Source organism: Rhododendron vialii, chromosome 2a (assembly GCF_030253575.1).
Source record: "Rhododendron vialii isolate Sample 1 chromosome 2a, ASM3025357v1".
In the NCBI taxonomy this organism is placed as follows: domain Eukaryota; kingdom Viridiplantae; phylum Streptophyta; class Magnoliopsida; order Ericales; family Ericaceae; genus Rhododendron; species Rhododendron vialii.
The window spans coordinates 31,437,122-31,463,923 of record NC_080558.1 but is presented as its reverse complement, the minus strand read 5'-3'; the positions used below and the strand labels follow the sequence as shown (position 1 = coordinate 31,463,923).

Below are 26,802 nucleotides of genomic sequence, written 5' to 3'. Positions count from 1 at the left end.
TTAAGTGCTGCAGCCATTCCAGTCAATCTCTGGACTTCCTTAGTGGTTTTGGGACTTTGTAGCCTTTGCAGGGCTGCAATTTGATCAGGGTTAGCCTCAATCCCTCTCATGGTCACCAAATGGCCCAGGAACTTTCCTGAACCGACTCCAAACGCACATTTTGAGGCGTTGAGTTTCAGTTTATATTCCCTCAGGATTTCAAAAGCTTCTTTTAAATCAGCTATATGTCCCCGTTTATCTTGACTTTTCACCACCATATCATCTATGTAAACTTCCATAGTCTTTCCAAGGAGCTTTTTGAACATGATGGTTGCAAGTCTTTGGTATGTTGCCCCAGCATTCTTTAGCCCAAACGGCATAACGCTATAGCAGTACAACCCTCGTGGTGTGATAAACGAAGTCTTCTCTTGATCAGGCCCAAACATAGCAATCTGATGATATCCTCGATATGCGTCGAGGAAACTCATTCGCTCGTAACCAGCGGTTGCGTCAACCAACTGGTCTATCCTTGGAAGAGGAAAACTGTCTTTTGGACATGCCTTGTTTAGGTCTATGAAGTCTACGCAGACTCGCCATTTCCCATTCTTTTTCTTCACCACCACGGTGTTGGATAACCACTCTGGGTAGTAAACTTCACGTATTGCTTTGGCCTCCAGTAAACGATCGACCTCTTCAATTACTGCATCCACATGCTGCACGGCTGCCCTCTGTTTTTTCTGAATGATCGGCTTATGCTGAGGATCAACATTTAAATGGTGACAGATCACACCTGCATCCACTCTGGGCATTTCCTCTGGCACCCATGCAAATACATCAACGTATTCCTTCAGAAATCTTATCGATTCAGCCTTTTCGTCTGCTGGTAAGGATTCCCAGATTAAGAAATATCTTTCAGAATCAGTCTCGTTGATCTGAATCTTCTCCAGGCCTTCGACCACCTTTTCTGCTGGACTTCTCCCAACATCCTCAATAGTTGGTTGATCTGGTATTTCTAATGTATGAACGTGGTGGGCCTTTGGAGCTCTTTTAATGATGGAGATTAGACACTGTTGGGCCACTTTCTGATTGCCTCTAATTACTTTAACCCCATTTAATCCTGGGAATTTCACCATCTGGTGGTAAGTCGAGGAGACAGCTCTCATTTTGTGCAGCCATGTCCTCCCTATAATCGCGCTATAGAAAGAAGGAACATCAACAATTAAGAAATATTTCCTCAACACCACTGATCCAGCCCGAATAGGTAGTGTTACCTTTCCAAGTGGCCAGACTGCTCCTGCACGGAAAAACCCAATCAAGGGTGTTGTAGATTGCTCCAAGTCTTTTTGGGCCAGCCCCAACTTCTTGAACGCATCATAGTACATTACCTCTGTACAACTTCCTGAGTCCACTAGTATCCTCTCGATGTCATATTCCCCAACTCGTAGGGTTATGACCAAAGCATCGTTGTGGGGTATTTGGACCTCTCTCAGATCATCATCAGTGAATGCTATGCTTTCATTGCACACATCATTCTCTCGCCCCCTCTTGTTACCCAATCGTATCACATGCTGATTGTGCCTGACTTGCCTTTGTAATAGCCTGACCTCATTTCTCGTATAAGGTGTGGCCAACCCATGTATCATATGGATTACCCCTTTAGGATTCTGCTCATATTCCAGCTCCATGGCTTTCCCTTTCTCCTTTGGATCCTCCTGGATAAATTCCCTGAGATAGCCCCGAGAGACCAAATCGTCAAGGTGTCTTTTGTACATCTCACAATCCTCTGTCATATGGCCCCAATCTTTATGGTAACTGTAGTGCTGATTCGTAGCATGTTTTGCGTCCTTGTCTCTGCCTAGACTTGGGGGCCATTTAAAATATGGTTGATTCTTTATTCGATAAAGAATCCTATAAATTGGTTCCTTCCAAACCGTAATGATAGAAAAGAAAGACTTGGGGTCAGGAGCTTGCTTATCCCTGTACGGCTCTTTCTTAGCCTGCCCATACTCCCTTCTCTCTCTATAAGTTTTGGGCTCTTGCTTATCCACCTTTTTGACAGGTGCCTTTGGCTGTTCGGCAACAATCCTGCCATCCTCACGGAGTATGTCATCCTCCATTCTGGCGTGTTGCTCTATCCGTTCCATTAGTTTTGCCAATGTGGCTACCGGATGTTTATTCAATGAGCGACGCAGCTCTCCCCGAACAAGCAAACCAGTCTTGAAGGTGGCAATTGCATACTCCTCACTGCAGCTTTCAATCTCATTGAAAGTTTCCTAGTACTTCTTTGCATAATCCCTGATCTGCTCGTTTTCCTCCTGTTTCATGGTGGAAAGACTTTCAAAAGTTTTGGGGCTTTTCTGCTTGTCAAGAACCGAGCAGTGAATTCCTCAGCCAACTGCCTCCATCCTCGTATGGATCGTGGGGCCAGTTTATGAAACCAAGCTAAAGCCACCTTGCCAAGACTGGAGGGGAACATCTTGCATAAGATGGCGTCATCTCCCTCGTGCATGAACATAGCTTGTTGATAGTGCTGTATGTAAGCTACGGGATCCGTATTTGTCTCGTAAAGTACGAACGTACCATGCTTCACTCTGCTCGGCAACCTAGCCTTTTGTAGCCTCTTTGCAAATGGGGAGGCTGCAATATTACTTAGGGCCTTGCGTGCTACTTCTCGTGCAGTCACTGTCCCATCCTCGTGTTCCTTCGATTTGTGAGCCGTAGCCTTGACCCAATCAGCATCAGGCCTCTCGGACCTGTCCCGATGATGCTTCCTTGTTTCCTCCTCTTCTGGGGTGGAACTTCGGTCTCTGCTCCTCCTTTTTCGTGAAGAAGCCCTTTTTTCCGGTGTTCGGCTTTTACTTCTGCTTCTCCTCTTTCGTGGGGAAGCTTCGTATCGCCTTATGATAGGACTCCTGCTCTTTTTTCCTCGTGAGCCTACTTATGGACTACCAGAGTCCATCTGTCTTTCTGGGAATTTCTTCGAGAAAGTCCGGAATCTTCTGGGTGCTCTCGTACCCGTTGTAATTCTTGTATCTCTACTCTCGTTTTCTAATCAAACGAGCGTACTCCTCGATTTCCCTTCTCTTTTTATTGAGGACATCGTTATCATTGTGTATACTTCTTGAATGGGTGACTGACTCGTCTCTTCAATGAGACTTACTCCTTCTCGTGGAGCCAGTGGCAGTTTTATCTCCTTTTTCTTTGGAGTTGTCTCTGTCATGTCTACCAGTGGGCTTTCTCGGAGCACCTGGTGGGGATTTATCTCTTCCCCCACCCAACTGGTCCTTTGGACTAAACGACGTAACTGGATCTTCTTCCATCATGATTATTTTTCAGAAAAATTTGGTTCGTTTCCCACAGACGGCTCCAATTGTAGGGGGATGAAAACAATTGATGCTTCGGATCAACTTGGATTGCTACGGCTAATTCGTGCCTTTTCACCAGAACCCTAATTCGTCGTCGGGAACCTAATCTGCAAAACAGACAAGGGATGAGTGCACCTTTGCCTCTCGTGGCAAAGGCCCTCAGATGCCAAAGTTAGTATCACATACTACAGAAACCCTAATTATCAGTAGGAACGAGATTAGATCGTAATAAACTGCGTACCTTTTGCCTTTAGGTTTACCTTATATTTATAGATTTGCTTATGCTTGCTGCCCAAGCATCCCCGTTGCCCTAGGTTTCCTAACTCGTATAGGAAATCCTGGATATCTTGGATTCTCTTTCCCTTATCAGTTTATTACTAAACAGTCCTTTTAGGACCTTTTTCCATAACTGGCCGAACATCCCATTCTCGTTGGGTATCTTTTCTAGATCCTATTTCTTCAGGATCTCATTCCTTTACGGAACATGACTTCTCTGGAATCTTCTCGAGTATTCCCTCTGCTCTCACTCTTTATTTGAAGCTCTTTCCTTGTTCGGCTATCTCGTAGCCGAACAGACTACCTGGACCTAGCTACTTTACGTGTAACTTGGTCCTTGTCTAACTATTTGGACCAATATAACGGTATGTCTCATTCTGCCGTACAGCCAGTTTACGCCAATGACCTCTCATGCCATTTGTTCGTATCGCCGACCACCGCTCATGGTGTTTTAACCCGTGATCTCCCGTATCACGTGCTTGGTTATTACTTTATCTGTTTGGCAATACCTCCCTACAGCGGCTTGAAAGGAAAAAGAGTAAATGGCCCAATGAAGTACAAGTTATTCTCTGGACGTATCGAACTACACCGAGGAGTTCGACGGGTGAGGCGCCATATTCCCTTGCATATGGCACTGAGGAAGTAATTCCTCTCGAAGTAGGGTTGCCGACCAATCGTATGATCCTAGTCAAATCAAGGGGCAATGATAATGCCCTTGCTCGGGAGCTTGACCTTGCCAAGGAAAAAAGGGAATGCGCACTGGTGAAATTGGCATAGTAAAAGGAGCAGCTCATGAGGAGCAGATCTGGACGGAAATCCAATCCCTAGGCCATGGAGTGCTCAGAACTTGAAGAAATTCTGGGTTTGAGCAAAGCTAAGTAGTTGTTTTTGGAAATTTTATTAATATTTCATTTATAATGTGTTTGCTTTCAAGTAGCTCGGCAATATGCCACATAATAGAGTAGCGTGTCTAGTAGCATTTTATGTTACATTTGTGGTTCCTTTTTACGTTGCAATGTTTCTTAACGGTATGTGTTATGCGTATCTTATGAAGTGATGAATAAAATTTCATTCTCATTTAAATTCCAATTGCGTATTGGATGAATGGGTTTCAGTTTAGTCTTAGCATGAAAACGCTAGAGTATGGACCCAAATACAGTCTTTGCGTCCATACTAGGGAGCAGATAGAGTGTGTAAACATGTGCATGGTACATAGGAACTCGCTAAATTTTGCCAACGATTACAAAATGTGTAGTTTGCCAAGTACGAGAGAACTTGGGCATAAAACATGAGTGCAAAACAACTTAGTGAAATAGCTAACTGTGAACGGATGGCAACGATGAATGCCATGGGCTAAGCCCAAGCAACTATGACAACGAAGAATGTAAAGCGTAGGCATAAGTACGAAGAAGCTTGGGGCCTGAGCAGTGAAAAGTGCTCAAGTTTGAAGTCTTGACAACATGGAGTGTCAGACTTTAAGCTAAGTATGCAAAGGCTTAGGCAATGTGGGTCATGCACTGACATGGGTCTAAGCATGTGTAAGCTTATGATCCGATCGAGCAGTGAACATTCCTCCAAAAATTGACTAGGTATGAGTAAACCTAGGCCTTGGCAGTGAAAAATGCCAAAAATATAGTTAAGGAAGAAAACTTAGGCTATGGTAAACAATGGGTGCCACGAAAATGGCTAAGTGCAAATTAACTTAGGCCTAGGCAGTAAATAATGCCGGAAACCCAACAATGAATAGTGCTAACAAACTGCTAAAGAACGAATTAGCTTGGGCTCTGGCTATGTGCAAAGCCAGAATTGGGTCAACACATGCATGAGCCGAGCACATAGGAGCTCAGGTTCCGAACAACAGAAGATGCTCGAACACACAGTTACGAATAATCTTAGGCCTAAACAAACGTGGAATATCAAAAGTAAGCAAGCACCACCCCGAAGGGTGGAGTGCTGGAATTAAACTACTTAAAAGTATCTTGGCCACGAGGGGCCATTAAAAACATCGGGTGTTTAAAGTGTCAACACCCCAAAGGGTCCCCAAGTCACAATAAAGTATTGTACCAGCCGCCACGAAGGGCGCAAGAGCGAGTAGTGAAAAGTATTTTAACTCAGCCACGCAGGACCATTTCAATGTTTCATCTGCCGCACAGGGCAGGAACGAGAGAAGGGTTTCGAGACTTCCCTGGCTACTGCTCTTGTTGAGACAGAATATTAAGATGATGAGATTCGAAGACTTTGAAGTGTATCTAAAGACACTATCTTTAGAACATAATTTGCCCCCACTCGATAGAGTTTGTTGTTGGGTTCAAGCAAAGTCGTCCCCAGGATTCAACAAAGCCTTAGGGTGAAGACTTGCAACCAACAAAATTGAAAGACTTCCAAGAAAACCTTTTTTCTACTGTAACTATTATGAGAGAGATGATATCTTTTTTGGAGCAGTAAAAAACGTTGGGGTGGAGGAGTTTATATTGATACATAAGTGCTCTTTGGGAAAGGTTACAACTCTTGAAAGAATCACATCACTTGGAAGAGTAATCACACCCTTTCATTTAAGCAACACACCCCTGGAGCAATTAGTTTCTTTCACACTCTTCTGTTGGAAAAACACACCCCTTGAACAATTAGTTCTCTTCACACCCATTCGTTTAAAAGACATCCATTCGTTCAATTAAAATCGGACCGTTGATCAGGCGCTCCAACTCCAACAATTTTAGACCGTTGATTTTTGTTAACGAACCGGAACCACGCGATGTGTACGAAGTGTATAATCAAACATGAGACAAAATGTCTCAACAATCCCCCACTTTGATTATAACAGTAAATCTCTCAATCACAACAGAAACAATATTATTATGAATACAAGAAGGTGTTTTATAACTTAAACCTTCAATTAGTACAAGTACATCAAAGTTTCAACAAAGTCATTGGTGGCCTGAGCTTTAAACCAAGTACTCTTAAAATGGTAAAACCGGACATACCATACACATAACAACATTCTGTATACAAGGATTTCTAAAACTGCTTTAGCACTATTATGGCCATGTGCTAAATCCTGGTTTAATGAATGATCCAAAGAGCAAACCTAAACTCTCGTGAGAAGCGGCACCACTTCTACGTTCATATAGGTGAAGTCCCTTACATGCCTCCATTACCAGACATTTTAGACTTCATTAAGAATGTAATTCAACCCTTTTTTCCTATAATGGACAACACTGATTCTCCCTTCTTCTTCTTCTTCTTCTTCTTTTTCCTTTGTGTTTGAGTGGAGCCGAAGTTCCGAATCAATGTTACTTGATCACTTTTCAACAACTTGTTCTTACCCATTAAACCCGTGACTAGAGGTTATCTAGTTTTGGGTTGGGTTACCATTGTCGGTGATCATTTGAAAAAGTTTTAGCCCCATCTCCCTGGTCGTAGACCACACCAATTCTCTTGAAAGCGCTTTGGTGAAAGGATCTGCCAAGTTTTTGCTTGACCTTACATATATTATTGTGATCACGCTGTCTCGTATCAATTGTCTCACAAAATCATGTCTTAGACTTATGTGTCTAGACTTGCCATTGTAAGTACTGCTGTAAGCTCTTGACAAAGTTGCCTCACTATCACAGTGAATACTTATTGGCGGCATCGGATTAGGCCACAACTTAATATCTAACAATAAGTTCCTAATCCATTCGGCCTCCTTGCCTGTTGCTGCTACTGCTATGAATTCAGACTCCATAGTCGAATGGGATATACAAGTCTGCTTCTTAGATGCCCATGAGATAGCACCCCCACCAAGAAGAAACACCCACCCTGAAGTAGATTTATTATCTCCTTGACTAGTAATCCAACTAGCATCAGTATATCCCTCAAGCGCAGCCGGAAAACTATGATAAAATAGCCCCAGTCCTATGGTTTTCTTGAGATAACCAAAGACTCTAACGACTGCCTTCCAGTGTTCTCCACTTGGATTACTAATATAACGACTCAATTTGCACACAGCAAAAGCAATATCCGGTCTAGTACAATGCATAAGATACATCAAAGTACCGATCGCACTAGCATACTCAAGCTGTGCAATTGCTCTACCGGGATTTTCAGTCAACTTAATACTTGAGTCAAAAGGCGTATTAAAATCTTTTAAACCGAGATGCTTGAATTTAAGAAGCATCTTATCAATGTAGTGCTCCTGACACAAAGCGTAACGAGGTGTAACGAGAGACATGTCACACGTAATGTTACACACCGTCAGGCAGGGGTGTAACGAGAAGTGGAGCATGGGAAAGGTATTCTTTTAATGATTGCAAAGCCAACTCACATTCTGCAATCCACACAAACCTTCGTCAACTAGTCTTGATTGCTTGGAAGAACGGTCGCCAAAGATATCTCGAGCGTCGGATGAAACGATTCAAAGAGGCCACCATTCCCATCAGTCGTTGTACTTCCTTGATTGTAGTTGGAGCTCGAAGATTCTGCACGGCTGTGAGTTGCGTCAGATCAGCTTCAATTCCTCGGCGGCTAACCATGTAACCAAGGAATTTTCCTGAACCAACTCCGAACGCGCATTTCTCAACATTTAAACGAAGCTTGTGCTCTTTTAGAATAACGAAGATCTCATCCAAATCCCGAAGGTGATCTACGCCGAGCTTGGTCTTGCAGACCATGTCATCAATGTATGCTTCCAATGTCTTGCCGAGCTTAGCAGGAAACATTTTGGTTATTGTCCGTTGAAAAGTTGCCTCGGCATTTTTTAATCCGAACGGAACAATGTGGTACTAATAAATGCCCCGAGGTGAGATGAAAGTTGTTTTCTCCTAATCCTCTTTCGCTAAAGCAATCTGATGGTAGCCCCAGTATGCATCCATAAAGCTCAGTCGCTCGTATCCCGCTGTAGCATCCACCATTTGTTCTATCTAAGGAAGCGGGAAGCGATCCATCGGACAAGCATCGTTGAGGTTTTTGTAGTCAACACAAACCCTCAACTTTCCATTTTTCTTCAGTATGACGATAGGGTTAGCGAGTCAAGTTGGGTATAAAATCTCCCGAATTGCCCCAGCCTTCAACAATTGATCTACTTCCGTCATCACCACCTCTACATGCACAGCCGTCGAGCGTCGGACCTTTTGTACCACTGGTTTTCTGTTCGAATCAACGTTAAGGGAGTGAGAAGCGAATGAGGGGTCTACACCTGGCATTTCCTGAGGTGTCCAAGCAAACACATCAATGTTCCTTTTAAGGAATTCGAACATCTCCATATGCTCGGTCCCGTCGAAGGAACTGCCAACAAGAAAGTATTGCCCACCATCTTCGGTAATTGGCATCCGCGCAAGCTCTTCGGTTGACCTCTTCTCGGAAGGCAAACCAACATCCTCAAGCACGGGAATGTCAGTCGTCTCCACACATTGTACCTTTAGGAAGCTTGGTTTGTTTGTCACGGTACTGATATAACATTTCTTGGATTGGACCTGGTCTCCTTGGAGGCTCTCCTGCCGACCATTCCATCCAATGAACTTCATGACTTGGTGAAGGGTAGAAGCGACTGCCTTCATTCCATGTAGCTAGGCCCGACCGAGGATAACGTTATAGGGGCTTGGTGAATTGACCACTACAAACTCTACATCAATCACTCAAGAACCGGCTCGCACGGGAAGTGATATCAAACCGAGTGGCCAAACGGGAGCGCCGATGAAGCTTACGAACAGAGTGGTTGCCGTTCGAAGGTGATCAGGAATGAGTTCGAGGCTTTTGAATGTCAAATAGAACATTACTTCAACCGAGCTTCCTTGGTCAACCAACACTCGCTGAACAGTAGATTTATCAATAGCGATGGTGACCACAAGAGCATCGGTATGAGGCAACTGTATTCCGCGAAGTTCTTCGGAGGAAAAAGTTATAGGACCTTCAAGGCTCAGATCTTCCCACTTTCGCTTCATTGAAGTGCCAATGTTGCAAATAGACAAAGCAGCAATAGCCCTATCAATTTCAGACCGGAGTTCGGCCGCTCTTCCTTTGGAAACAAGGCCCTAAATGACTCCCACAATATTTCCAATGATTGGTGGTGGAAGGGGAAGCGGATTTTTTTGAGTATCGATCCAAGGATTGAGATGCCCGGCTGCAGCCAGCTCCTCCAAATATTGTTTGAAAGGTTGGTATTGCGTCGTATAGTGTCCACATTCTTTGTGGTACGTGCACATTCCAGGGCCATTTCCAGCTGTGCCCATGAATCCCGTCGGCCAAACGAAGAATGGAAGTTGACCAATGATGCTTAAAAGCTTATAAATAGGCTCGGTAAATGCAGTTCGCTTGGCCACATACTCGTTAAGCCGTGGCTCCCGTCTTTCTTGCTGCCATGGTTGTTGCTGTTGAAGGTGTTGTGGCGGCCTGTTTTTGCTGCTCAGTTTGTTTTGGCCTTGGCTAGTATTGCCTTGGCCACCGCGTCCCTGCCCCACGCTGACCACCTATTTTTTAGCTACGACCGACGCCTTTGCGGATTCTGAAGCCTTCGGAGCATGGCGCTCGGCAATTGCCTCTTCATGGACGCAGTCCTTTTCAATGATCACCATTAGTTCCCCCATGGTCTTCGGAGGATTTCGGGAAAGATCACGGAATATTGCTGAGGAAGGATCAAGAACGTTCATGAAAAACTCAGCAGCGACGCATTGGTCACAGTCGGGAATGAGGTTGTACACTTCCCAATAACGTTCGGTATATAATCGAAGGGTCTCTCCAGGCATCCTCCTCATGTTAACTAGCATAGACAGCGTCTTCAGCTGAATATTGCTTGTCACAAATCGTTTGGTGAACTCCAACTCCAATTCGTTGAAGCACTTGATAGATTAGGGTTTGAGCTAATTATACCACAACATTATCGGCTCACTCAATGTAAGAGGAAAAATCTTGCACATCAAAGCGTCGGTAAAGTTGTGAAGACTCATCGTTTGTCGGAATCGGCAGACGAACACAACAGCGTCCTCTTTGACTTCGTAGTGTTTAAGCTTTGGCATGACAAATCGATCTGGCGGTCGCTCCTACTGGATAGCATCAACGAAGGGGGATGCCTTTGCCTTCCCAAGCTTCGAATTATCAATTGCGAAGGGTCTAGTTGAGCGGCAGGGGGCAGAATTTCAACACGAGGCTTGGGAACCCTCCTGTGTTCTCGGTGATGGTGTCGAGGATGTTCAATCCTTTCTCGATGTCGTTGATTTCCTCCTCCTGAGGAATTTGGGGCTTCACCTCTTGAGCCCGGCAAACGAGCGTGCTGAAGCTCGGCACGTTCATCAACGGGCTGATACATGGATGGTAAGCCTGTGAATTGATCGTATAAAATGATTGTGTTCCCATGCTCGAAACGTCCATCCCTACTTGATGTTCAGTGGTGATCTTGAGAATTGACCGAGTGTTGTCCCTCACGATGACGTTCGGAAATTGGTCTTGATTGCTCCGATCGTTCGAGGAATCCTCCGTATGGGTACGTAGAGGTGGATTATTCAAATCCATGGGCTGTTTACCATTTCTTGACTCCAAATACCGTCGTGAGGGGTGATGCATCCGACCTGATACCCTCGTTCTATTGGTACTAGCCATTGAACTCATAGCAGAGGATCGCCACCTCATCCCCCACCTGTGAGGATGGGCTTCCTTTGAGCTCTCAGCTCGGATGAGGCTTGCCAAATGCGGACGAGAGCTTGTTGGTTGAAGTCTTGGGGCTTGTTTGAGATGCTCGAAGATGGTTTGATGCTCGGATGTTGCTAGTTCGGTCGATTGTGTAGGGCGTGACTTCCTGCTGCGTTTGTGGAGTTTCTTCGGGTGGCTTGGTTCGGCATGATGAACGTGGGTAGGTTTAGCAACCACGCCACCATCCCAATCTTCTAGCCGTTGCTGGAGTAAGGGTATGACCGCTGCTTGGTGCTTCTGCTCCGCCAAAGCGATATCTAACTCGGTTTGAGGGAACGAAAGTTGTCGAGAAACTGGTGGAACAGTCCTTGCAGCCTGGTTGGGTTCGAGATTAAGAGACTCCTAGCTAGCCAACCCGAAGGTAAAATCTTCCAGACCTGGTGGTGGAAGACGATGAGCCATATCCCTTGGTTGGAAGAAAGACGGAGAGGAAAGGATGAGATCAAGGGTGGAAATCAGGTCCACTATATGCTAGGAAGATGTATGTAGTTTTCCCCAGCAGAGTCGCCAATTGTGGGGGGGCTGATTTCACCGTGACCTTCTTGAACCTTTTTCTCCGTTTGATGATCCATGGAAGTGCAACGTTGATCTTCGTATACCTGCAGAACCGAAGGGGGGTGTTCCTCCAGGAAGAAGCTCCGACGAACTAGTCAGTAAGTGGAGAAGAAAGAAGTTTAGTAAGAAATTTGCTAGGAAAAGAGAAGAGAGTAAAAAAATCTGATCCTTTTCCTAGAAGGGGTACTCTTCTATTTATAGGCAAAAGATGTAGAGTGCTGAACAAGGTAGTTCAGCCACCCACGTGCTTTGCCACGTTCAGATGACATCACGTGTCAAAGTCATTTAATGAACGCCGCTTCTTGAGGATTGCAAAACCGCGTTTGTCAGTGTCAGACAAGTCACATCCAACAGAGATGTCACTTCGGTTATCAGAGATGACAGCTTGCGTATCATTGGAAGCTTCTAGAAGGTTCCATAACAGCGGTCTCCGAACATAAAGAATGAGAGGGCACGTCTCCGAGCAAGGTCTTCCCAACCGAACAAAGATAGATCCACTGACAGAAAAGATTACACCGAACGATAAGGATGACTTCCGAACGTAACAGGTTCTTCGACACTCGGAGATCCACACTGAAGCTCGGTAAGATGCCAAGGATCCGCTTATCCTTCGGAAAAAATCTAATGAGACATGTCAAGACATGACTCGAGGACAACCGAACGATGGGTTAGCAGCGGTTCCATCCTTATGACCTCTATGAACCCTCGGATATTTCAGCCCACTGCAGGTGGTGTGCCGAAAAAGGCACTTTTGTTGCTGAGATACGCTCTGGGAGAAGCTATATAAGGTTAGAAGTGACCTATTCTCTTTTTATTTTGCTCATGCTTATAAATTCAGTCTAATATAGGCCACTTTTTTCTTCACTTAGGTTAATAAGAAGGCCAAGCATTTCAAGAAAAAAGGTTTCCCACACTATGTAGCGATGACCCGAATACTTGGAGATACCACTGCAACAGGCTTCAATGCTCACCCATCAGTCCAATCCCCATCCTGAATAGATAGTTCTGATCCTTCACTCCAAATTAAACAAGACAAAGACAATAATGAAATAGAAGTAACAAACGTAAAGGTTAGTGGAAAAGGCAAAAAGGTTTTTGACATGAAGGCTTTGAAGACTACTGAACCAAAGGAGAGTAGCAAAAGTAGGAAGAGGGACTCAATCTCTGCAAACTTCAGTGCATCTTTTAAGCGCTCTTGCAGAAAGTAACAAGAGGAAGGTGGATATCCTTGAAGCAATGCATAATGCTAAGAGCACTAGTGTTAATGTGACTTCCCAAGACCATGGTGAGCCACAAGGTCAGCTGGCTAAGTGCATACAAGCTCTTAATGCCATGGAAGACCTAGATGGACCATTGTATAGCAAGGGGATGAAACTACTGAAGGATGACCCTTCATGAAGACCAATTTTCCTTGGCATGTCAGAGCAAAGGAAAGGACTTCCTTCCATATGTGTGAACTTTTGTTTATGGTTGGTTTGGTTTAGGACATGGTTATGTAGTTGGTTTGTAAGTTTTTGTGGTTTGTAAGACTTATGTGGTTGGTTTGTTTTCTCTTTTTGTTGGACTACTGTTTGGATATGGAACTTTTGCGGTTTGTTTTCTTGTTGGACTACGGGCAATCTTTATGATGCAATGAGCAATCTTCTACTATCTTTTTCTGCAGTTTTTAGTAGTGGTTGTCTGGTACTTCATTGGCCTTTTTAGTGACGAGTGCAATCTTTTCTACTCTTTGGACTAGTGTTTTTTCTTGTTGTTAATGCTGAAATTAATGGCATCGCTGCTGAAACTGTTGAATACGATGCTGAAACTGATGATAAAGTCCTGCACATCCCCTTGCTGCATAATTTGGTTCCATCAGCTACGCTAGGTTCCACAAATTTATGGGTACTTCCAGATTGCATGTACTGAAATCTAGATTGGTTCTCCTTTGGCTTAAGCTTAATTCTTTCTCTTGTTCTATTTCTTCTCTTTCTATTTTGTTTCAAATAGCAATATGGGACTCAGGAAGTATATTTTCAGGGTATCAAAATATGCCTGGGTTTCTCACGCCATACAAGAGCAAGCGGTACCACTTGTCCTTGTTCCGTGGACGTAGATGATTACCTACAAAAGAAGAAGAATGGGTTCAATTATCAGCACTCGTCCCTTCACAACGTGATAGAGCGTTGCTTTGGCGCATTGAAGGCGCGATTTCCTATCTTGAAACAAATGCCTAAAGGCTTTAGTGTGTGGACCCAAAAATATTTGCCAACTACTTGTTGCACGGTCCATAATTTTATAAGGATGCATGACCAAAATGATGAGGTGTTCAAATTTTATATCAAGGAGGAATTGATTGTCAAGATTGAGCAAGGTAATAGGGGCACTTCGCAACAAATCAATGTGACCCCTACTCAATTGCGAGAAATGGCTAGAGTTTGCAATAGTATTGCCGCCAAATCTTTAATAGCCAAAGGCTTTGATACCTGGGGGTTGTGAAGCATCCATTACAGCAGTGGTAAGAGACTCCAGAGGCAGAATTGTCCATTGACAGCTCTTGGTTCTCTATCGGCAATCATGTTTTTGTAATTTCCTAACTTGCTTTTATGAGACTAAGGGAGCGATTGGAGTTTCTTCTGGATATGTATCATTGCAATTTGAAGTAGCAGTTAATCCAAGCTAAACATGGTTGCAAAGGCTAGGATGACTCTCTCTCTCTCTCGTATCGTTTGGGAATTAGTGGAGAAATTGCAAGAGAGAATTTTAGGAAAAGTAGAAACTGGTTTCAGAATTTGAATTTTTTTTTTAAAACACATTGTCACAAACATGTTTTCCACTTTCATTTTTTTTTTAAGGAAAAGTAAAAACTGATTTCAGCAAATAGAAAATAAAAAACAGAAAAGTGACAGTGTTACCAAACATAGCCTTTACAAGCTCTTTTTCTTTTGCTTTTTCCATTTCTTTTCTCACTGTTTCTTTTGTTTCATTGAGGGTTTTGGATCAATGTTCCTTAAGCTATAATGTTTCTTTCATCTATTTTAATGAAATTCACTATTATCAGAGAAAATCCAAAAGAAAAAATGAGGTTAAGGACAACGCCAAAATCAGACTACTAACGTAGTCGCCACAAAAGTGGTAGCAGCTAGCTGCAGTGGTTTCATACTTTGAGCAATAGGGCCATGTGTTGCCACATTTTTTCCTTATCCAGCTACAAGTTCTAACAGCAGTACTATTCATCTGGGTGCCACACACACACACAATGAGAGAACAATTCACAAAAAAGAATGCTGTTTACAATGACCTTTCCCCAGACAACAAACCTATATCATATAAGCGTACTTCCCGCCACAAATGAATACTACTACTACTTTATTAGAAAAATGAATATACACGAACATGTGCAAACAAATTCAATATGTGGTAACCAACAATCATACACAGGTGAAACCCAGTTTTCTACGACCACATATGCCTTCAGCCAATCTCCCCGAGACAAATTCCACATTTTGCCAAAGCTAATCCACAGCAACGGGGAGCGATTTTCCACTTCAATGTAGGAAATACTAGTAGCCTCATTAGCTAGATTTGCAAGCACAACCTTCATTTCTCTATTACTTACTCTATCTTGTTTTGGCTAATATCCAAATGTCAAAAAACTCTGCCTTCAGTCTTTAGGGCCTCTAGTTTGTGAGCCCTGTAGAGAAACATGGAGAAAATATTAGACTTTGAAACGTACAAGAAGATTTCAGAGAGAAGATCATGGGAAAATAAGAAGTCCCTACAGCTGTTTTTGAATCGAGGATTTGAGAAGGCATTGGAAAGAAAACATCAAGGAAATAATACAACTTGAACTGGCAAAGGAAAATATCTCTCTCTCTCTCTCTCTCTCTCTCACACACACACACACATGTACACTATTGTCCTATGACTCCTATAAGTGGAAGAAAGGGGCTTACTCTGTTAACGAGGGATGATGTGAAGAAGAATGAATGAGAGAGAATACAAACACACAGAAATGCCAGCCCCAGCAAGAGTGTTATAAAGCAATTGCTTGTTGTCTCTTGTGGGTATAAAAACTGTCTTCAGTGAGTTCGTTAGTTCAAATAGCCGAAGGGACACCTGTAGAACCAATTCAAATAACACAAGATCGTAAAAAGATTATAATCTGTCCACGAATTTGGGAATGGTGCAAACAATTTGCTTACCAAGACATAAATGGCAGTGGTGAGCATGAAGTTCAGCATTGGATAATCCGGGATGAGAGAGAGAAGCAACTTGGGTTGTCCATTAGGCGTGCTTGATCTGTACACGCATCCAAAAAATGTAATTTAAAGTCAACAGTGGTTTTTTGCTGAATTCCTAAGGTTGTCACTTCAATGTATAGACACTATTGTCTAACTTGGTGTCAACATAAATGGATAGAAAGTCAAAAACACAAAACTTTGTTCCCCTGTTTTTTCTAACAACAGGACTGAGTGACAATAAATATGGCTATGATTCTGCCACGGAAGGAGTTATTTACTCCACAAGGGAAAATGCCAGTAAAAAGAAATGTAAAAAAATAGTACAAAAGAAACTGGTTTAACTAGGTCATACAAGAAATGGGATCAAGGTAGCAAAACTGTGCAACATCTACCAGAAATAAATCAACATATAGTGGAGCCGGCTTCAAGGTATATAACATGACTATTTCAAGAAACCAACCAAATGGAATCTGAATAACGGGTTAATGAGATAACAACAAAATATACACACCTCAGCCAGATGTGGAACTGGGAAATATACGTCTCCAAGGTAATCTTGCCGAGCCACCTAGAAACAGAGAGAAGTACAACCAGAGAGAGAACAAATTTTGGTATATGCCAATAAGCTTTGAAAAAATAATAAATGAAAGAAGAAAAGTAAATAAAATAACAATTTTGTGAAAGTTAACGACTTGTATGCATGGTAAACATGTTCTTTAATGTCAACTGGGTTAATAGGAAAAGGTAAAGAGAGCGTACGCAAAGAGAGTCAACGAAAAATTCCGAAGCTCCTGAGTGAAATTCCGCAAGCAAATGTAAACTCTGGAATTGAAATAAAGCAGAAGTGGGAGTCAGATACTTGCAACAAAGCTAAATATCAGTAGAGCATGAACTGCACTATAAGCCATGTTGTTAGGCTCCTCCATTCTTATCTATGCGGAAAAATGGTGGCAACACTGTATAGTAAGAACAACCAATTTAATGAACTTGAATAATATGAATACGCACGTTATTGGAATCCATGATGTGTAGGGATGATATTTGTTGTATGTAACCTTGTCTAGCTTGTAAATATATTCGTACCACAGATAGCCAACCTGACAAAGGTAATTTTCATAAAGTCAAGAAATATTAGAATGCAATTAAGAACAATATAGCAAAAGCATTCACAGGATAATCCAACTCACAAATAAAGAAACCGAAAAAATGCATGTTTTCATTGCGCGTCTCCGTTTGGTCTCAGATTCCTCTAGTTTCTCCATCCACTTCTCAATCTAAAAGAATAAAATTTAACTTGCAGCAGTCACCACAAACTGAGTGAAAACTCTAAAAAGCACTAAGCCTTCAACTACTCACATTGGGGTGAAAATACGCATATATCATTCCAATGATCCATATGTAGCGATCAAGCCCAGATCTGAAATGCCATTCATGTAACCGAGGAAGATCTGGTTTTGCAGGATCAGTGTATTCTGCCATTGGAAATAACTCAACCATATAAATAATACTTGCCAAATGTGAAAACCCAGTTTAATTGCACTTTTGCTGCACTATTCAACTTTGAAAAGAATCATGACATTAATCAGAAAACTAACAAAAATCCAGTTCAAAATTTTATAAAACAATAAATCCCCAAGAAAATCTTACCAAAAACTTATGAGCTAGAAGCCCCAATATATAAGCTTGGGATGGCCGTGGACTATCCTCAAGCTTAGGCCAACAAGTCCAGTTTCAGTTGAACCCAACACATTTTTACCAATTAAGTAATCCAATTTGGCAAAATTAACTTTATAAGTTGTTAACTAGAAGAAGACATAATGACGAATGAGTGCTAAGAGTTAGGTTGGTTACTAACCTAACAAGAACGTTAAAGGGCTCCATAAAATGTCAAAAACTCCAGGAATTTCCCAAATCGCAATAACCACAAGAAAGCATGAAAAGATCTTCACAGCCATCACTGATCTTATCTCATTATATTTGTTGAAAATACCAAGGGCTCCATACACCATAACAGTGAAAAGCGTGTGCATTGGGCAAATATAATACAGCATATAGTCGTTGTTAAGAACAATACAGCAAAATGCCACAAAGAAATTTAGCCGCCACATCATCTGCATCAAAAGGTCAACAAAGGTTTAAAGAGCATCCTAAATTTTTGAAACATCAGCAAACGAATAGCCAAATTATACGAAGAAGAATAATATGAGCAGAATGAAGGATTTCACCTGAGCAAACCTTGCTAGGCTAAAATCCTTCCGGATATAGTAATAGGAGAAGTTTCCAAATCCAGTCATCCAGACATATGCAGCGATAAAAACACGAATGGCATTGTATATTTCTGTTGCAGCAAAGTAATGATACATAAGAAAGAGGACCTGCAAAAAAGCAAAGAAGAATTATCTTTCTTAAAATCTACTAAGAACTGTTGTCCAGCTTTGTTAAACAGAAAAGGAAATTGGAATAGTAGAGGATAGATGCAGTGATTAATATTGAACTCCAAGAATGCATCTGTTGGAATATCTGCATCAGCTATCAAGGGGTGACTAAAACAAGTTGTGTACAGATGAAAATAAACAATAGTAGAGGATAGATGCAGTGATAAATATTGAACTCCAAGAATGCATCTGTTGGAATATCCACATCAGCTATCAAGGGGTTACTAAAACGAGTCGTGTACGGATGAAAATAAACAATCCCACAACAAAACATCGAAGAAGAAAAACAGCAAATTAAGAGATTGAAAGATTTTTACTGTGCATATTTTTGTCACTAAAAAGATTGCGGGGTCTGCATGAACAATATGAATGCTACACATCACTTTCTAAATGATGGGGGGAAAAACTGAATCCTACAGATAACGGGTTTCGAAATTTTCTAAAACTAAGGTGACAGCCAAAGAATAAGAACTTATATAAATACTTGCCTGCATCCATCCTTTCCACTCTTCTGTTTGATGCCGATTAAGGTAAAGTATGGCTTTCCCTGAAAACGCTGACTTGTCATGATGTTTCTTGAGAGACGTCAGTGCTGAGACTATGACCAGAAGAATGTAGAGAAAGAGGAAAAGATCCCGATTGTAATTCTGGCCGCGGAAATTCACAGACCATTTCTTAGCAATGTTAAATTGAAAATAAGTACAAAAAGAAAGAAAGCAAATCACAAAGTTTACAAAGATGTTACCACACCATTCATCCACCAGTGAACAATAAACGTGTAGACTAAGAATGTGAAGCACAAAACTAAACAAATCCTCAGGCAAAAGGGATCTCCAATTGTTTTTTCAGCATACTGAAAGCCTATACCTTGCTTGTTCCAGCTTGGAGCAAAGTAGCAAATGATAGAATACTTGCACAAAAGTTTTATTGGTTATATACTTGTCATGCTACTAATTGAGTCATTGTGGATGGATATGACCTAGGTAGCTAACCCCTCTGTAGACCTGGTATTTCAACAGCATTTCAGCATTTAAACTGAACACAGAGAACGGTTGTGTATGGATATAAACTAAGCTAGCTAACCCATCAGTAGACCTGAAAATTCAACAGAAATTTGGCTAATTTAAACTGAACATGGAGAACGGTTGGGTTCTGTTTTTGTTTTTTTCCAATAAAAAAAGGGAGGCAGGGAAAAAAAGACACACCAGCTTAAATGATATAGTTGTAGCTAGGGTATTGGAAAGAAATAGATTAAGATTAATTAGGAGATTGTGTCTCACGCATATATCTTTAAGAATTCACAAACAAATAAAAAACGTAAAAAAAAGGAAAACATGTTGATTATATCCAAATTGGAAGGCACCAATAATTTTAATCCATCATGATAGAGACACTATTGCTGAAATAATAACATCTATACGAAATGCTGACATGAATAGAAAAAGAGTAGTTCGAGTAGATGGACTAACTGTATGACACCTCACTGTAATTTTTCCTTAACCTACAGTGTTTTGTTCAGCAGAATTTTGCTTCTACATATGTTCAACAATGAAAAGGGAAAACTAAACAAAAGCAAGTGGATGCTTCATTAGACATATGGAACATAAAACTCCTCTGATGTGTCAGACATGCCAAAAAATGCCCATGTTTCACATAAGTACATAACTGATATTCCAGCAATATCAACCTGACAGAGGACAAAAAAACTTGGGAGTGTATATACATTTATACAGTTAGTAATGCTTAGTATAGCCGATTATACCTACTAGGTAATGCAACTGACTATGGAGACGCAGATAAGTTGACCAAAGCTCATTTGTCCTGGAAATAGAGTTTGTGTATGTTAATCCTCAATTGTCTTGACAGTGTAAGAGCATCTCCAATGGGTTGCTATAATTATAAGTCGCCAAGGACAAATTATAACAATTAGTCTCACAAATTCTCCTCTATTTGTGGGCTAATAAGTCCTGCCAAAAAGTAGCATTGCCAAGTCTTGGCAATCCCATTGTTGCCACCTCGTCATCAGTGGCTATGATTAAGCGAGATGTGATCCAAATGGGGGAAGGAAGAAGGGAATGGTACTTGTGCCAAAATGGCATCTCATGTGACCATTGCAGTGACGAAGAAAAAAAAAAGGGTGACTTTTGGCACATGCAAGAACTGGCAATTAGCATTGCTATCTTGCACAAAACCACTGGAGATGCTCTAAATGACGTAATATAGTTCAGGTCATGTCACACATGAATATCGGTGGTTCTATGTCTGTGTCAATGCTATATATTGTAGTTGAATACATTTGCACGAAATGGTTTCCTACTGAGGAATCTCAGCCATTGCTTAATCAAGGTTCAAACTTCAAACAATGCTATCTTTAGTCATAACAGAACTGGAAACATTTCCAGACAAGTAGGAAACAAGCAACTTAAAAATTCTACCTTCAATTCCCATTGAATCCCAAGTTCATCAATTTGTGCATGTAATTGCAGCAAATACCTTTAACCAAGACAGATTAAAAAATTGTTCTGAGTAGAAGCTTTAAACTGTTGAGTTCAGCATAGATACTGACATACTACTGTTATCTTATGCTTTATAGTTTGCAATAGTCAAGAATAGCAGCATGATAGCTGAGAGTAAAATGGCACTAAAACCATAATGCAAGGATATAATGGCAATAAAAGCACCTTGGTAGATTCTCCCAACAAATCTGTGCGGTCACATATGTAGAAATACACCAGAATTGCCCCAAATTCGGACCTAAAGAAAAAAAAATCAGTCAACATAAGAAGAAATAAAGAACATCCAAGCATTTATAATTATGATGAACACGAATAAACAGCATGGCATACATTGCTCTCAAAGTCGCTCGATTTTCCAGCAGAAATGAGTCTTCCATGGCTAGAAACCTATTAAATAAAAAGGTGAAGGATGTAAGAAAGACTTTAAGGAGAGGAATTAAAGTGGAATCCAGTATCAAGTGAAAGAATGCATCAACAACGAGCTACCTAATCAAGTTTGCTCTAATGGAGGAAGCATAGAACTTCGTGGAAGCTGATTTTGTGAGGCCTCCTTCCAGCAAGACAGCCCGATCATCTTCCTTGATCATATCATTTCCCAATTCAACCAGATTACTGTCTGAATGACTGCTGCCCGAGGAGTACAGAAAGTTAGCATTGCAGAATTCAACATTTTTTTGCATTATTAGTAGTAGCATTAGCATCCCAGAATTCATTTCCCACAATGTTACAGAGTAGATAAAGTGACAGTGATTGAAAGATGAGAAATGGAATTACCTTTTATCTGCAAAGAGTAAACAAATTAAAATATAGGTTCTAGATGCCTGTGCAAGTTCATGAATGTTTAAGCTAATAAAGTTCAATAGAAGAAATTAAATGGTTGGTACTTTGTGCATTGCAAGGAGATCTCCAATCATGTAATCAATGAGATATGCTGGTCAGCACGGGTGCAAATTTAGGTAGATTATAGTCACCTCTCAGCATAACCAAGAATATAGTGTGAGAGGCATGAAGAATGAAGTTGAAGTACAAATATGAAGCAACAGATTCCTAGCCCCATTACCCCATAGACTTCATCCCTCCTGAGAGCTTAAGAGCACACACTGTGTAGTAGGCCAAATTGTCAGGCTTCAGTGGGCTAGCGGATCACCAGATTTATTGGGCTAAGCATTCGGTCCAAAGCGCATATGACGGGCCGGCACTGGACCACACCCCAATCATACAACCTGATCGTGTGATCCAAACCGAATCATTCCGAGTCAGGTTCAGGCCGACCCGAACCACAATTATGCGATCCGCGGACCGCAAATCTCACGGACATACCATTCAGCTATGTCAGCATAATGAAAGCACACCAAGCAGCTAGGGCATGTACCCGGCACGAGGCGACTTGAGAGTTAAGCCAAGAGGTGCTATATAATGTACAGTCTCACAACATAAAGAGGTACACGCCATTACTGTTCACCTAAAGCTATGTACTTCACCTTCTCGATCAATGATTTACTTGACCATCAGAGTGCCTTCCCGGTCACTACCAGCTGGTTTGGATTCTCTGCCTTGCAAGACTAGGTCTGAAAGAGGAGCTCAACCCAGATCCGAACCAGAGGTCCGATTGAGGGATTCTGGAAGAACAGCATCCCACACTACGGTATGAAACAGATGCGTTCTCCATAAAAAGGTTGGCAATGCATTTTCCAAATGCAGGTGAATAAAATAATGAACTACCTGTTCCATTTTGTAACCATTTTGTAACGAAAGACTAGCTTTCCTAACATGGTCACTAAAACCTCGTGTAACTATTGTTTCAGGTATTGTTCGTTTTTCAACTTCATTATTGAAGCTTATGACATTTATTACTTGCAATAATAAAGGTTCACAAGTGATACCAGAAATTGGTGCTAACCAGTTTCCACGTTATCTGGACCAGCCAACTGCTATACAAATTTGTTTTATCCGGTATTCTCCAATGCTCAAGTAAGAGTGACAAAACTTGCATTCCAAATCATTTCTTTGTTCACATAGCTAATATTAGCATGCTTCACCACTTCCTCAGCCTTTTTCCTTCTATATTATTTTTTTGGAAATGGTAACTCAATGCAAATTATTTACTATCTATGTTTAGCTAGTTGGTAGCCTCCAACGCCTTGCATCCATAGAGACACAATTTTTTACCACAGTGCAAACAAGTGAGAGGTAAGCTACAAAGTCTTTTTTCACAAGTAACAAGCTCCAAAGTACTGAACCTATTTGCACATTAATTGAGTAGTTACTTGTTCAATATTACACCCCTTTTGGTGTAGTATTCATTCAATATAATTATCAGTAACAAATTCAAAAAGTTCTATTTTGCAATTACTCCGACTACAACTATGCTTGCATGTTAGTAAATTACAGTCCACTAGCGTAGACGCTAGTCTGCTAGCTCGAACTATAGATTAAGTGAGAAGATACCAGTTCATCATTTGACGCATTTCTACTGGGAAAAAATTGGTGGGATAGTAATGCAGAATAAAGACGTGTGTAATGAGAAGATGAGAAACTACAAAGTCAGAGATTGCAACTGAAAATGAAAAGCATAAGTTTTATACCTTTTCAAGTATAAGAAAGAACTTACACTTTAGATGGAGATGAAGATTTCTTATATTCTAACAACTCGGAATACATCCATGCAACGAAAATGGGGACAAATCCAAGAAAGAAAGACACCTGGGAAGGATACGAAAAAGGCTCCATTAAGTGTTTCAGCCAAAATATCGAAAGATCGAAAGAGACAAGCACAAGCACAAGCAGATATTATCAGAACAAAAAGAAAAACAGAAGGATTTAAAACAGAAGGTGGAGCAGCAACTAACCACTGTAGCCAGTAGGTAAGAGGACAGACAAGTGTAATCTCAAAAAAATTAACTAAAAAAGGAACCCAAACATTAAAACAAACACTATATTCAACAATTAGACACCATATGTAATTTGATTTCTGAGACATTTTTGGTCGTAAAAACTTAAATCACCATTCTATTTCTCTCTTAGCACAAGCAAATACCAAAGTAGTACCTGTAACATAACCTACAGTAACACAAAAAGTTTTCTGTTTAATCCAATCTAAATATCCATGTTAAGTCTTCAACATACGGCCTCATCCAAATAACAAAAGAACAGTTCAGAGAGACAATTGCCTGGTCCACCCCTTCCACTCTGATCAGGTGCTTACGTGAATATTTCCATGGTAAACAGCTTATGTCAAGTAACTTTAACATCATCAAGATCAGAAAAATTGTTCATCATTTCCAGATTAGAATGAATTCCATTTGTTAAGTTCCAATCATTATGAACCACAGTGTCACTGGCCAAGCAGTGCAATTTTGTTCACCCTCGTTAAACGTTAACGAGGGTGAACATTACCCTCCCTCTTATTGGTTGAAATGGTGTAGGTCCCACTCCTGCAACACACTTTTTGGTAAGCATGACATCACTTTGTGGTGGGATCCACATTATTTCAACCAATAGGAAGGAGGGTAATGTTCACCCTCTTAAGTGGAGGTTGAACAAAACTCAACTCCTGGCAAAGGCAGTTCTACCATCTTCAAACAAGCCACTGAGCTGACTAAACCCTGTTTTGGAGACTACACCGAATATGGAGTCCTAATAAGGAATTCGACACATGAATTGGTAACTTATTATGTCACGCTACTAAACTCCTGAATTCCTTATCAATGTTAAATTCACAGCCATTACATAGCTTATGAAAGACAAACGCGTATATATATACCGCACTGTTGATGAAAGGAAGACCTCGGTTGGTAGGAATTCAAAAGTTAAGTAGTGTCAGGCTATTTTCATGACAACTTCCCCAAAAGTGCTTCAGTTTTCTTTTCAACATCTCTCAACTGCTTCTATTTTTTATTGACTAGTACAGTTTTATCTTCTTGACTAATTCAATGTTTACTTCTGCGGCTGCACAATTAAGTTTAGACGTGAATTCATTCATAGCACACCATTGCATATTCACTACCCTATGTTACCAGGGGACGCTGATACCTTAACAAATTATGCTTTTGAGATGAACATTCAAAACATGGCACACATTTGATCCAAAAAGGTGAATTTGCGAGCCAAAGCAATCACCCTTATTACTTTTCCCAAAAGATCAAATTTAATCAACCTAAAAATCTAGAGAGGGTAGTGTTGATAGGATGAAGTGTTGGAAAATTTGTCATCGTAATTTAGGAACAATGGAAAAAAACATCTTATAGCAGTTGATGTTTATTGCTAAAACAAAAATTCTACCCGCATCGCAACAATTTAGGGTATCTAGCTTACTATGTTTGTTCCTCGTACTGGTGTGATCCTCGTTCTAGGTAACATAGGCACACCCTATAATATCTCATCGACTGGCATGTAAACATGATGGCAGAGAGATCTATGCTACATTTTGGTCTAATTACAAACCCTTACCGTATAGTTGTGGATGGGTTAAGCATACCACTACTCTTAGTTCTTGTGGTTTAATCCGTTGTGGTAAGTATATTCATATAGTGAGCAAAGTTATGTACCATTGTAGTATTGTTGCGAAAATACAAAAGAGATTACGGCATGTCCTTTTTATGGGTGTGTATAGCATAACTTCTGAACACTTCTAACTTCATAATTTGTCAGAATACATACACAAGATAACGAAATGCACTTCGGATGAATGCTGGCAACATTGATGCGAAATTCGCAACAATTCGATGTCAGATAACCATACATTAGCCTCTGCTACGGATAGTACTACGATCAGCGAGATAAGTGACCACAATCAGTAACGAAACAAGTAACTCATCTCATGAATTCAATCAAAATTACATAAGGAAACGGAATAGATTCAGTTAACAGACATACCAGTCCAGGTGTTATAGGCCCAGAGACCACCATTTCGAGGCGAACACTGTGAAAATCAGTGAAGAGAGAGAAGGTGAAAATAGAATTTGAAAATCGATCTACAGAGAGTGCATAGCGAGGAATAGATTCTCTCTCTCTCTCTCTCTCTCTCTCTCTCTCTCTCTCTCTCTACCTACAATGGCATCGTCATAAATACGGGAAAACGAAACCCTATAATGATGCTGAGATCTAAAGAAACAGGTAACGGTCGACGTCGTCGTTCGCTTCAAGAATTGTTAAAATGTCGGAACAACCGTCCCTCTCTGTATATGCGTTTCCACAGAACCAACCGCTTTATTAGATGGTGGTGGTGGTTTCGTTGCTATATTGCTTTTGTGGAGGGATGCAGTGAGATGAGAGAGAGAGAGACAGATGTCTTCAATTAATTATTCATACTCAATGTTTCTAGGGATCGTTACAATCATTCTACCTCCGCACCCAAACACACATCTATTTACATACCATACTCCAATAAGGATGGAGTCCGCATACACTATACATTCAGTGTGTGTGGACCCATCTCTATTGTGAATGGAATGTGTAAATGGGTATGTGTTTAGGTATGGAGATAAAATTTTCGTTATTATATTACATTATATTATATTATGAGTATCTTTATCCAGGTTTGGTAGATCTTCAAATTGCATTTAAAGACAATAAATTCTACACGGCCCGTCTGATCCGTGTACAAAGCTTTGTCCCGCAACCCAATTAAAACATGACAACTCGGCAATTTACTCCACACGTGCACAGTTACCAATGTTGTAAAATGGTTATTTAAAATACTATGCAGCAAAAACTTAATTATGAGAGTTTTAAAGATAAAATGTAATTATGATCCTTTAAAATAATATGATTAAAATAATAAAATCTTTGTATC

General features: G+C 40.9%; 2 protein-coding genes and 1 long non-coding RNA gene across 3 annotated transcripts; all 3 read right to left on the bottom strand.

Moving 5' to 3' along the window:
* Positions 1–9,232: 9,232 nt before the first annotated feature.
* Positions 9,233–10,348, bottom strand: LOC131317426 (uncharacterized). The gene is made up of 3 exons (XM_058346982.1): positions 10,079–10,348; positions 9,644–9,964; positions 9,233–9,532 (listed from the first exon to the last, which is right to left on the bottom strand). Exons 1-3 carry the CDS (start codon positions 10,346–10,348, stop codon positions 9,233–9,235), a joined length of 891 nt encoding a protein of 296 aa, XP_058202965.1.
* A 4,725-nt stretch (positions 10,349–15,073) lies between these two features.
* On the bottom strand, positions 15,074–26,292 carry LOC131316048 (protein REDUCED WALL ACETYLATION 3). Its single transcript, XM_058345315.1, has 16 exons — positions 25,884–26,292; positions 23,620–23,711; positions 21,495–21,632; positions 21,339–21,395; positions 21,174–21,246; positions 18,981–19,139; positions 18,283–18,432; positions 17,913–18,168; positions 17,414–17,529; positions 17,245–17,331; positions 17,066–17,154; positions 16,817–16,879; positions 16,569–16,625; positions 16,019–16,115; positions 15,770–15,932; positions 15,074–15,507 (listed from the first exon to the last, which is right to left on the bottom strand). The coding sequence occupies exons 1-15, from the start codon at positions 25,914–25,916 to the stop codon at positions 15,774–15,776; spliced, it is 1,626 nt and encodes a 541-aa protein (XP_058201298.1). The 5' UTR covers positions 25,917–26,292; the 3' UTR covers positions 15,074–15,507; positions 15,770–15,773.
* LOC131316049 (uncharacterized) lies at positions 19,724–21,165 on the bottom strand. Its single transcript, XR_009196984.1, has 2 exons — positions 20,847–21,165; positions 19,724–20,507 (listed from the first exon to the last, which is right to left on the bottom strand). It is a non-coding gene; the product is annotated as an uncharacterized LOC131316049 (long non-coding RNA).
* Positions 26,293–26,802: the final 510 nt, after the last annotated feature.